The sequence below is a fragment of the Zophobas morio genome, unplaced genomic scaffold (genome assembly GCF_036711695.1).
Source record: "Zophobas morio isolate AGI-343-1 ecotype UQ-CSIRO unplaced genomic scaffold, CSIRO_AGI_Zmor_V1 ptg000026l, whole genome shotgun sequence".
Taxonomy (NCBI): domain Eukaryota; kingdom Metazoa; phylum Arthropoda; class Insecta; order Coleoptera; family Tenebrionidae; genus Zophobas; species Zophobas morio.
In genome coordinates, this window is record NW_026972131.1 from 12,554,281 (window position 1) to 12,566,656 (window position 12,376).

The 12,376-nt window shown below is 30.3% G+C and overlaps 1 protein-coding gene across 2 annotated transcripts in view; it reads left to right on the forward strand.

Moving 5' to 3' along the window:
* Window positions 1-12,376, forward strand: part of Epac (Exchange protein directly activated by cAMP) — a 226,735-nt gene that overhangs the window by 131,190 nt on the left and 83,169 nt on the right. The window contains exon 1 of one of the 2 annotated variants that reach the window (XM_064065350.1): window positions 2,908-3,678. The exons of the other annotated variant lie outside the window; for it this stretch is intronic. Coding sequence (XP_063921420.1) covers window positions 3,634-3,678 — 45 coding nt within the window. The 5' untranslated portion in view covers window positions 2,908-3,633. Of the gene's footprint in view, window positions 1-2,907; window positions 3,679-12,376 lie in introns of those variants that run through there. 2 annotated transcript variants of the gene reach the window in all.

Consider the following 12,376-nt stretch of genomic DNA (forward strand, 5'->3'; position numbering starts at 1 on the left):
TTCAAGGATGGCAAAAATTCGAGAAGAGTCGCAAGAATTCTAAGAATCCCAAAAATTCCAAGGATTCAAAAAAATTCTAAAAATTCAAGAAGTCGAAGAAATCCAGAAAATCCAAGAAATCCAAAAATTGCAGCACTCGAGAAATTTAAAAATTCCAAAAATTAATTCTAAGAAGCTCAATAATGTTTAAAATTCCAATAATCCCAGGAGACCTAAAAGTTCCAAGAATCCCAAAAATCCTTAAATTCAAGGAATTGAAAAAATTTTAAAAATCCAAGAAACCCAAGTAATTTAAGAATTCCAAGAAATCCAAGAAATCGTAAAACTCCAAGACATACCAGATTTTCAAGAAATCCAAGAATTCCAAGAAATCCAAAAAATGTCGAGAATTCTACGAATTCCAAGAAATTCGATGATCAAGAAATCCAGAAAATCCAAAAAATTCAGGAACGTCTAGAATTCCAAGAATTCCAAGAAACTCAACAATTCCAAGAATCCTAGGATGCAAATCCAAGAAATTTGATAAATCCAAGAAATCCAGAAAATCCAAGTATCCGAGAAATCCAAGAAATTTAAGAATTCCAAAAATCCAAGAAATCTAGGAAAATCAAGGAATCCAAGAATGTCGAGAGTTAAAAGAATCCCAAAAAACCCAACATTTCTAAGAACCATAAACATTCCAAGATTCCCAAGATTCAAAGAAATCCGAGAATTTCAAAAAAACTAAGAAATCCGGAAAATCCAACAATTCCCAGAAATTAAAAATCAAACATCTAAGAAGTTTAAAAATTTCAAACAACCAAGATGTCCAAGAAAAAATCCAAGAAATCTAGAAATCCCAAGAATTCCAAGAAATTCAAGAATGGCAAAAATTCGAAGAGTCCCCCAAGAATTCTAAGAATTCCAAAAATTCCAAGGATCCGATGATTAAAAAAAATCCGATAAATTCAAAAACTCGAAGAATCCAGAAAATTCAAGAATTCCAAGTATTAAGTAATCTAAGAATTCCAAGAAATCCAAGAAATTCAAAAATCGCGGCACTAAAGAAATTTAAGATTTCCAAACAACCAAGATATCTAGGAAATCCTAAAATCCAAGAAATCTAAGAATCCCAAAAATTTATTCTAAGAAATCCAAGAAACTCAAGAATATCTAGAATTCCAATAATCCCAAAAATTCTAAGATTCAAAGAAATCCAAAAAATGCAAAAAATCTAAGAAACAAGGGTTTCAAATTCCAAAAAGTTCAAAAATTCTAGAATTTCAAGAGTCCCAAGAAATCCAAGAAACCCAACAAAACCAAAAATGTCGAAAATTCCAAGAATTCCAAGAAACTCAACAATTCCAACAATCCTAAGACGCAAAACCAAGAAATTCGGAAAATCCAAGAAATCAAGAAAATCCAAGAATTCCAAGAGATCCAAAAAACTCAAGAAATTTAAGAATTACAAAAAATCCAAGAATTACAAAAAATCCAAGAAATCCAAGAAAATCAAGTAATGCAAGAATGTTGAGAGTTCCAAGAAACCCAACAATTCTAAGAACCATAAAAATCCCAAGATTTCATGATTCAAATAATTCCGAGAAATTCAGAAAACCAAGAAATCCAGAAATTCTAACAATTCCAAAAAGTTAATCTAAGAAATTCAAGAATTCTAAACAATCAAAACATCCAAGAGATTAAAAAAATCCAAGAAACTATGAAGCCCAAGAATTCCAAGAATCCCAAGAATTCTAAAATCCCAAAAATTCCAAGGATCCCAATATTCAAAAAAATCCAACAAATTCACAAAATCGGAGAAATCCAGAAAATCCAAGAATTCCAAGTAATCTAAGAATTCGAAGAAATACAAAAAGTTCAGAAAACTCAAGAAATTTAAAAGTTCCAATTTAAGAATTCCAGAAAATCCAAGAATTCTAAGAAACCCAAAAAAATGTCGAGAATTCTAAGGATTCCATGAAACCAACAATTTCAAGAATCCCAAGGTGCAAATAAATCCAAGAAATTCGATAAATCCCAGAAATCCAGGAAATCCAAGAAATTCAATAATTCCAAGAATTTCAACATTCAGAGGAATCCAAGAAATCTAGAAATTCCAAAAATTCCAAGAAAATCATGAAAACTAAAAAATCCAACAAAAACTGAAAAAACTCAAAAATTCATGAAATTCAAAAAACTTCAGAATCTCAAGAATTCTGCGAAACTTAAAAAAAATCTAGAAATAGAAGAAATACTAAAGATGTGAGGCTTCAAAAGAGAGTAACAAAGTCAGCAAATCCAAGAAATCAGTGGTTGCAAAATATACTTCAAGAAATTTGAGACTTCCTAGAATTTAAAAAATTCCAGAAATTATTTTACTTGAGCACAATGTGTTCAAAATGTTTAAGAAAATGTAAAGATTTCAAAAACTTACATAAGTATTTTGAAAAAAAAAATTGTCAAAATTTTGATGAACTTATTCAAGAATTTTCCATTAGACTGAAAATTTTCCTTCAGAATCCTATTAAACTGTTTCGTTAAGCTCTTAATTTTTTATATTAACTAACAATCTTTCACATTTGAACAAAAATCTCAAAATTTTCTTCAGATTTTTTTCCAAGTGGAAAATTGTCATTATTATATTTCAAAAGAATTTTTACTTCACGTTTTAGGTAAGAGCGAAAATTTGAACAAGTAACTAAGAATTTTATCACGGTTCATGGTTTCACGTTTGCTGCTCATTTATATAACACAGTTACGTTACGTTTATGTAGCAGCAACGTAACAGTTTTATAACGCCAGATGAACAAAATTAGGTAATAATTACGTGGGAGTTATATCTGCGTTATCTTATACCTATAATATTAAGTTTATCGATTCACGTCCAGTGAAGTGACAGATAGACAACAGCAAAGCTGCATTTTCGTCTTCCGCAATCTGCAAACCGCCCCAATTACCGAACGAACCCCGAATTTGCTCATCTCGTTTCAATAATACGACACCCTACCTTACAAAACAGCGCATTTCTCATGATGAAGACCTCGTTCCTCTTGTAATAACAATGAGTTCTCACCAACGCAGCTCGATCGTCTTCCTCCAGCAATATTCCTGCTTAATTTCGCTCAGTTGATTCGGTAGCAACTCGTAGTGCGCGTTCACCGTAGTCTATTTAGATAAAACCCGTCGTCTGTTTGTTTACCCGCGATAATGAAATCGGTTTAGTGAAAACAGAAAACCGTTTTTATGAAATATGTTGACGTGTCGAAGTTCCTCCGCCCCACAACCACACATTCGCCCCGGCTTACAATTTGTTGTTGCTAAATTAATTAAGAAGCTCGCTAATTTCATCTAAACGTTCCATTAAAAGCTAATTTTACACTGCTCTGTCTCTAATAACAGAAATGGAATTGTTATGAAAATGTTCGGCAGCCCGCTGTTTGGGGAACGAGGTCGTAATTTTGTTATCGCGGAGCCCCGGAGGGGCTAAATATTTATAAAAGGAAATCTGACGCGAGAATTAAAATAACCACCATCTATTTGTTATCTTCGTTATCTTTGTCGTTTATTTCATTGATTAAACAGTCAGTCATTCATTTACGCGAAATGTACTAAATTCGGCTTAAGGTAGAAGAAAGATGGTGACGAGCGAGTAAAATGTGGAACAAGAAGGGCCTGTACAGGATCCAGGAGAGCAAAAAGGTACAACTTCATTATTTAGTTAACTGATTGCTTCCATCGAATTAGATCTAATCAAGATTAACTGTTGCAAATTCGGTTTTTTTGCGAGCAATTCTCATTAAAACCTGGGAATCTTACGACGGTTTTATTACGTGCAGGCTATTTGGTTATATAATGGCAGGTTATTGTTTCTTTGTGATGGGATGGCAACAGAAAATGAGTATCTTCTGGTGGAATCTTGCTAACTGCATTATTTAATTTAGTGCCGCGATTTACAAGATTTTTGCATAATTTTAAACCGAAAAGTGTAACAAACATTATGCTAAAACTGTAGTCTGCTGCTTTATTTAACGAGTAAACAAAAGAGAAAAGGAAAACAAACGTATCAGCGGATTTTTTAGACAGTTGCTGTTGATGTTTATGCTTGCGTAATTAAGAAAATCTTTTAGTCTTGGTCGAGCATCGTATTTAAATTTAGTTTTTTGGGGCCAAATTGTACGTGCCCTAATTTTTTCCAATGATAAAATTACCTACCTCCAAATAAATGCAAAAAACGACAAAATAATTTTAAAAAATTCTCCAAAAAAATTTTCAAACGGGCTATTCGAATAGAAAAATGTAGCCATTTGTACAATACCAACAGATTTCTTTTGGAATTTGTTTTGAAGATTTTGATTGTTCAAATAAAATGTCAACATCTTAAGGAAGACAACTGTCAAGTTTTAAGAAAAAAAAGCAAGAATTTGAGGTAAAAATTTCAAAATTTTTGGATTTTTCTCGTCAAAATTTGTAGGTTTTTTCGCGATTTTATTTCCTAAAGATCACGTGAGTACATTTTTTTGTTCGACTGGAGGCAATTTTAACAGTTTTTTGGAAAATTTTTGGAAATTATTTTCCAGTTTTGTACGGTTATTTGAAAAGTTCTTGTAAAGTAATAATGTGCCCAAAACGTTTCTTTCTATTCGCATGTTTTTTTTAATGAAAATTTTGGAAAATATTTTGCCTTTTTTCGTTGAAAATATTGTAAGAAAATTGCTTCCGATTCTTAATTTACAGAAAATTCACTACAACCTAGCAGTTTTTCCTATTCTTTGAAATTTTTTTTGGATACTTTTTAAAACTTATATTTCCCTTTGTCCGTAATTGTTTGAAAAATTGCGATAAAACGTTTTTAGAATGATAACCTACTGAAAATTTCCTATGTGAGAACTTTTTCCTCTTCGAATAGAGGCAGTATTAAATTTTTTTGGACATTTTTTTGAAATTACTTTCCCATTTTTTCAAAAGTTGTTGCAAGATGGCCTCAGGCTGGTAATCTGTGGAAAATTCCCCACAAACGAGTTCTTTCTTCTGTTCGAAGAAAGTCCATTTTGTGATTTTTTGAAAAATTTTTGAAAATAATTTTCCCGTTGTCCACAGTTTTTAAAAAATTGCTACGAAAATGACTTTAGATTGATAATCTAGTGAAAATTCCCTATGAGTGCGTACTTCGATTAGATTGATTTTGGCAAATAACATACCCCTTAAGAAAATGGGGGGTGGGTGGGCGGGGCTAGTACTTGCTAAGATAAGACTGATTTTGGCGGATGACATATCCTCTAAGAAAATAGAGAGCGGGAGGGAAAAGTCGAAAAAAATTTTTAGGAAAAAATTCGCCCAAAAAAAAACAAGATATTGATGTTTTAATTTTTTCAACTTTATGGAGTTTCATAACAATGTCAGGGTTTTCCTTAACACAAAATTAAACTTTTGCAGAATTTTCTTGCGTTCTTGAAGATTTTGATTCTTCAAATAAAATGCAAGATCTCAAAAAGGAAAACTAACGAAGTGTTAAGAAAGAAAACGAGGACTTGAATTAATAAATGGCGATGTATTGATACGACGATTTCCAAATTTTGGAATTTTTCTGCTAAAAGTTTTTAGACCTTTTTCAATATTCTATTGAGAGAAACAGTGCAAATTCCCCACAAATGAGTACTTTTTTTAATAGAATAAAGTCTGCTTAATGATTTTTTGAAAAATTTTTGGAAATTATTTAACCGTTAGAAATAGAAGGAATACAAATGCTTTTAGAGTTCCAAGGGGTGTAAGAAATTTAAGAATTCCAAGAAATCAAGAATATCAAGAATCCCAACAATCTCAACAGTTCCAAAAATCGAAAAATTCCAAGAATCCTAAAGATTTCAAAGAAGTCCAAGAAATCCTAAAAATTCCAAAAATCCAAAAAATCAAGAATTCCGAAAAATCCAAGCATTCTAAAAAACCAAGAAATTTAAAAAATCCAACAATGTAAGAAAAATAAAAATTCCAAGATTTAAAGAAATCCGACAAATTCAAAAAACTAAGAAATCCAGAAATTCCAAGAATTCAAAAAATCAAACATCTAAGAAATTGAATAATTCCAAACAACCAAAATATCCAAGAGATTAAAAAATCCAACAAATATAAGAATCCTAAGGATTCCAAAATATTCAAGAAATTCACGAATGTCAAGAATTCCAAGAATTCTAAGAATCTCAAAAATTCCAATGATTCCAACATTCAGAAAAATCCGACAAATCCAAAAAACCCAGGAAATCCAGAAAATCTAAAAATTTCAAGTAATCCAAGAATTCCAAGATACCCAAGAAATTCAACAATCGGAACAAAGACTCAAGAAATTTAAGAATTCCAAACAAGCAAGATGTCCAAGAAATTCTAAAGTCCAAGAAATCTAAGTAATCCAAAAAACTCAAGAATTTCTAGAATTCCAATAATCCCAGGAAAGCCAACAATTCCAAGAATCCCAAAAATCCTAAGATTCAAAGAAATCCAAAAAATACAAAAAATCTACGAAACCCAAGAAATTTAAGAACTCCACAATATCCAAGAAATCCTAGACATTCAAAAAAGTGCAAGAATTCCAAAACACCCAACAATTCCAAGAATCCCAAGATGCAAATCCCAGAAATTCGATAAATCCAAGAAATCCAGACAAGCCAAGAGAAATAAGAAACTCAAGAAATTTAAGAATTACAAAAATCCAAAAAATCCAAGAATTACAAAAAATCCAAGAAATTCAAGAAGTCCAAGAAATCCAAGAAAATGAAATAATTCAAGAATGTGGAGAGTTGGAAGAATCCCAGAAAAACCAACAATTCTAAGAACCATAAAAATTCCAAGATTCAAGGAAATTCAAGAAATTCAAAAAACCAGGAAATCCAGAAATTCCAACAATTCGAAGAAATTAATAAGTCAAACATCTAAGAACTTTATGAATTCCAAACAAGCAAAATATCCAAGAAATTAAAAAAATTAAGGAATCTAAAAACCCCAATAATTCCAAGAAAGGCAAGAAATTCAAGGATGTTAAGAATTCCAAGAATCTCCAGAATCCCAAAAATTCCAAGGAATCCAACATTTAAAAAATCCCACAAATTCAAAAATTCGAAGAAATCCAGAAAATCCAATAATTCCAAGTAATCTAAGAATTCCAAGAAATTCAAGAGATTCAAAAATCGCAGCACCCAAGAAATTTAAGAAATCTTGGTTTCCTAGAAATCTAAGAAACTTAAGAAATAAAATTAATTAATTAATTCCAAAAATCCAACAATTCCAAGAATTCCAAAATCCTAAGATTCAAAGAAATACTAAAAATGCAAAAAATCTAAGAAACCCAAGAAATTTAGGAGTTCCAAAAAATCCAAGAAATTCTAGAAATTTAAGAATTATAAAAATCCAAAAAATCCAATAAAATCAAGTAATCCAAAAATGTTGAGAGTTCCAAGAATCCCAGAAAACGCAACAATTCTAAGTACCATGAAAATTCCAAGATTCCCAAAATTCAAGGAAATCCAAGAAATTCAAAAAACCAAAAAATACAGAAATTCCAACAATTCCAATAAATTAAAAAATCAAACAAATATCCAAGAACTTTAAGAATTCCAAACAACCAAGATATACAATAGATTAAAAAAATCCAATGAATCTAAGAATCGCAAGAATTCTAAGAAATCCAAGAAATTCAAGAATTTCAAGAATTCCAGATAATCTAAGAATTCCAAGAAATTCAAAAATCGCAGCACTCAAGAAATCTAAGAATCGCAAAAATTAATTCTAAAAAATCCAAGAAACCCAAGAAATTTAATAATTCCAAAAATCCAAGAATTCAACTAAATCAAAAATGTCGAGAACTCCAAGAAACCCAAGATACAAATCCAAGAAATTGGATAAATCCAAGAAATCTAAAAAATCCAAGAATTCCAAGAAATCTAAGGATCCCAAAAATTCCAAGGATCCCAAGGTTAAAAAAATCCGACAATTTCAAAAAATACAAGAAATCCAGAAAAGCCAAGAATTTCAACTAATCTAAGAATTCCAAGAACCTGAAGAAATTCAAAAATCGCAAAACTCAAGAAATTTAAGAACGCCAAACCACCAATATATCCAAGAAATCCTAAAATCCAAGAAATCTAAGAATCCCAAAAATTAGTTCCAAGAAATCCAAGTCCCAGAGGTCTTCCTTAACACAAAATTAACTTTATTAAAGTTTAGATGAAAATGGAACTTTTACAGAATTTTCTTGCTTTTTTGATGATTTTGATTCTTTAAATAAAATGTCAAGATCTCGAGAAGGAAAACTGACGAAGTGTCAAGAAATAAAGCGAGGATTTGAGTTAATAAATGGCGATATATTGAGACGACGATTTATAAATTTTGGAATTTTTCTGCTCAAAGTTTTTAGACTTTTTTCAAGATTTTATTTCCTAAATATATTAGTAACTGTTCTCTATTGAGAGAAACAGTGAAAATTCCCCACAAATGAGTACTTTTTTTAATCGAATCAAGTCTGTTTAATGATTTTTTAGACAATTGCTGTTGATGTTTGTGCTTGCGTAATTAAGAAAATGTTTTACTCTTGGTCGAGCATCGTATTTAAATTTAGTTTTTTGGGGCAAAATTGGACGTGCCCTAATTTTTTTCAATGATAAAATTACCTACCTTCAAATAATTGCAAAAAACGCCAAAATAAATTTAAAAAATTCCCCAAAAAAATCTTCGGGCGGACTATTCGAGTAGAAAAATGTACCCATTTGTAGGAAATTATCCCCAGAGTACCAATAGTAACTCTTGAAATAACCCCGGAAAACAGGAAAATAATTTTTGGATTTTTTTGGAATTTGTTTTCAAGATTAAGCTTATACGAAGATTTTGGTTCTTCAAACAAAATGTCAAGATCTTGAGAAAGACAATAATTATCAAAGTTTTAAGAAAAAATGCGAGAACTTGAAGTAAAAATTTCCAAATTTTTGTATTTTTGTCGTCAAAATTTGTAGCTTTTCCCGTGATTTTATTTCCCAAAGATCATGTGAATATATTTTTTTGGAAATTGTTTTCCAGTTTTGTACATTTATTTGAAAAGTTATTGTAAAGTGACCAAAATGACTGTTTCATTTTTTTTTTAAAGAAAATTTTGGAAAATATTTTGCCGTTTTTCGCTGTTATTTGAAAATATTGTGAGAAAATTGCTTCCGATTCTTAATTTACAGAAAATTCTCTATAAGACCAGTTTTTCCTATTTTTTTTAAATTGTTTTGGATATTTTTTAAAACTTATAACTTATTCACCGTTGTTCGTAGTTGTTTAAAGTATTGTGACGAAAACGTTTTTAGAATAATAATCTACCGAAAATTTCCTATGTGTGAGGACTTTTTTTTTCTTCGATTACAGACAGTTTTAATTTTTTTGGAAATTTTTTGGAAATTATTTTCCCGTTGTCCACAGTTTTTAAAAAATTGCTACGAGAATGACTTTAGATTGATAATCTAGTGAAAATTCCCAATGAGTGCGTACTTTTTTCGCTTAGATTAGATTGATTTTGCAAATAACATACCCTTTAAGAAAATAGAGGGCGGGTGGGCGGGGCTAGTACTTGTTAAGATAAGACTGATTTTGGCCGATAACATATCCTCTAAGAAAATAGAGAGCGGGAGGGAAAAGTCGAAAAAAATTGTTAGCAAAAAATCCCAACAATCTCAACAGTTCCAAAAATCTAAAAATACCAAGAATCCTAAAAATTTCAAAGAAGTCCCAGAAATCCAAAAAATTCCAAAAATCCAAAAAAATCAAGAATTCCGAAAAATCCAAGCATTCTAAAAAACCAAGAAATTAAAGAAATCCAAGAAATCTATGAATGTCGAGAGTTTCAAGAATCCCAAGAAATCCAACAATCTAAGAAAAATAAAAATTCCAAGATTCAAGGAAATCCGAAAAATTCAAAAAACTAAGAAATCCAGAAATTCCAAGAATTCCAAAAAATCAAACATCTAAGAAATTAAATAATTCCAAATAACCAAAATATCCAAGAGATTAAAAAAATCCAAGGAATATAAGAATCCTAGGGATTCCAAAATATTCAAGAAATTCAAGAATGTCAAGAATTCCAAGAATTCTAAGGACCCCAAAAATCCAAGGATCCCAACATTCAGAAAAATCCGACAAATCCAAAATACCCAGGAAATCCAGAAAAGCTAAAAATTTCAAGTAATCTAAGTATTCCAAGATATCCAAGAAATTCAATAATTAAAACAATGACTCAAGAAATTTAAGAATTCAAAACAAGCAAGATGTCCAAGAAATTCTAATGTCCAAGAAATCTAAGAGTCCCAAAAATGAATTCCAAGAATCCCAAAAATCCAATAAATCTAAGTAATCCAAAAACTCAAGAATGTCTAGAATTCCAATAATCCCAGGAAACCCAACAATTCCATGAATCCCAAAAATCCTAAGATTCAAAGAAATCCAAAAAATACAAAAAATCTAAGAAACCCAAGAAATTTAAGAACTCCACAATTTCCAAGAAATCCTAGACATTCAAGAACGTGGTGAATTCCGAGAATTCCAAAAAACAATTCCAGGAATCCCAAGATGCAAATCCCAGAAATTCGATAAATCCAAGAAATCCAGAAAATCAAAAATTCCAAGAAAACTAAGAAACTCGAGAAATTTAAGAATTACAAAAATCCAAAAAATCCAAGAAATTCATGAAGTCCAAGAAATCCAAGAAAATGAAGTAATTCAAGAATGTCCAGACGTCCAAGAATCCCAGAAAACCCAACAATTCTAAGAACCATAAAAATTTCAACATTGCCAAAATTCAAAGAAATCCGAGAAATTCAAAAAACCAAAAAAATACAGAAATTCTAAGAATTCCAACAAATTAAAAAATCAAACAAACATCTAAGAACTTTAAGAATTCCAAACAACCAAGATATACAAGAGATTCAAAAAATCCAAGGAAACTAAGAATCCCAAAAATTCTAAGAAATCCTAAAATTCAAGAAATCTAAGAATCGCAAAAATTAATTCCAAGAAACCCAAAAAACTCAAGAATATCTAGAATTCCAAGAATCCTAAGAAAACCAAGAATTGTAAGAAATCCAAGAAGTCCAAGAAATTTAATATTTCCAAAAAATCCAAAAAATTCAGCAAAACCAAACATGTCGAGAATTCCAAGAAACCCAACAATTCCAAGAATCCCAAGATGCAAATCTAAGAAATTCGATAAATCCCAGAAATCCAAAAAATCCAAGAATTCCAGAAATGCCAAGAATTTCAAGTAATCTAAGAATTCCAAGGACCTGAAGAAATTCAAAAATCACAACACTCAAGAAATTTAAGAACGCCAAACCACCAAGATATCCAAGAAATCTAAGAATCCCAAAAATTAGTTCCAAGAAATCCAAGTCCCGGGGGTTTTCCTTAACACAAAATGAACTTTATGCTAAGTTTAGATGAAACTGGAACTTTTGCAGGCTTATATTTTCTTGCTTTTTTGAAAATTTTAATTCTTCAAATAAAATCTTAAGATCCCAAAAAGAAAAACTAACGAAGTGTCAAGAAAGAAAACAAGCATTTGAGTTAATAAATGGCGACATATTGTAACGACGATTTATAAATTATGGAATTTTTCTGCTCAAAGTTTTTAGACTTTTTTCAAGATTTTATTTCCTAAAGATATTAGTGACTCTGTTCGCTATTGAGACAAACAGTGAAAATTCCCCACAAAGGAGCACTTTTTTAATCGAATAAAGTCTGCTTAATGATTTTTTTGAAAAATTTCTGGAAATTATTTAACCGTTTTTCGCCGTTATTTGAAGATCTTGTGCAAAAATTGATACAAATTGTTAATGTGCATAAAATTCTCCATAAGCCAGCAATTTTTTCTATTCGAATAAAACCCGTTTTAAATTTTTTTTGGAAATTTTTTGGAAATTACTTTCTGGTTGACTATAAAAATTCCGTATGAGTGCGTACTTTTTTCTGTTCAAATGGAGGCAGTTTTAGCATTACTTCAGGTTGGCAAGCTTGGAAAATTCCCCACAAATGAATACTACTTTTTCTATTCAAATAGAATCTGGTTAATGACTTTTTGAAAATTTGTTAATAATTAATAATTATTAATTTCCACAAAAATCTATAAGCCAGCAGCTATTTGAATAAAACCCGTTTTAACATTTTTGGATTTTTTTTGGAAATTATTTTTCCTGTTGTCCATAGTTATTTAAAGAAGTGTTTCCAAAATGTCATTAGAACAAAAATCTACTAAAAATTCCCTATGAATGAGTACTTTTTCCTGTTCGAATAGAGGCAATTCTGCTTCATGATTTTTTTTGAAATTTTTTTTAATTTCTAGTACTTGAACTGATTTTGACAAATGACATATCCGCTAATAAAAGAG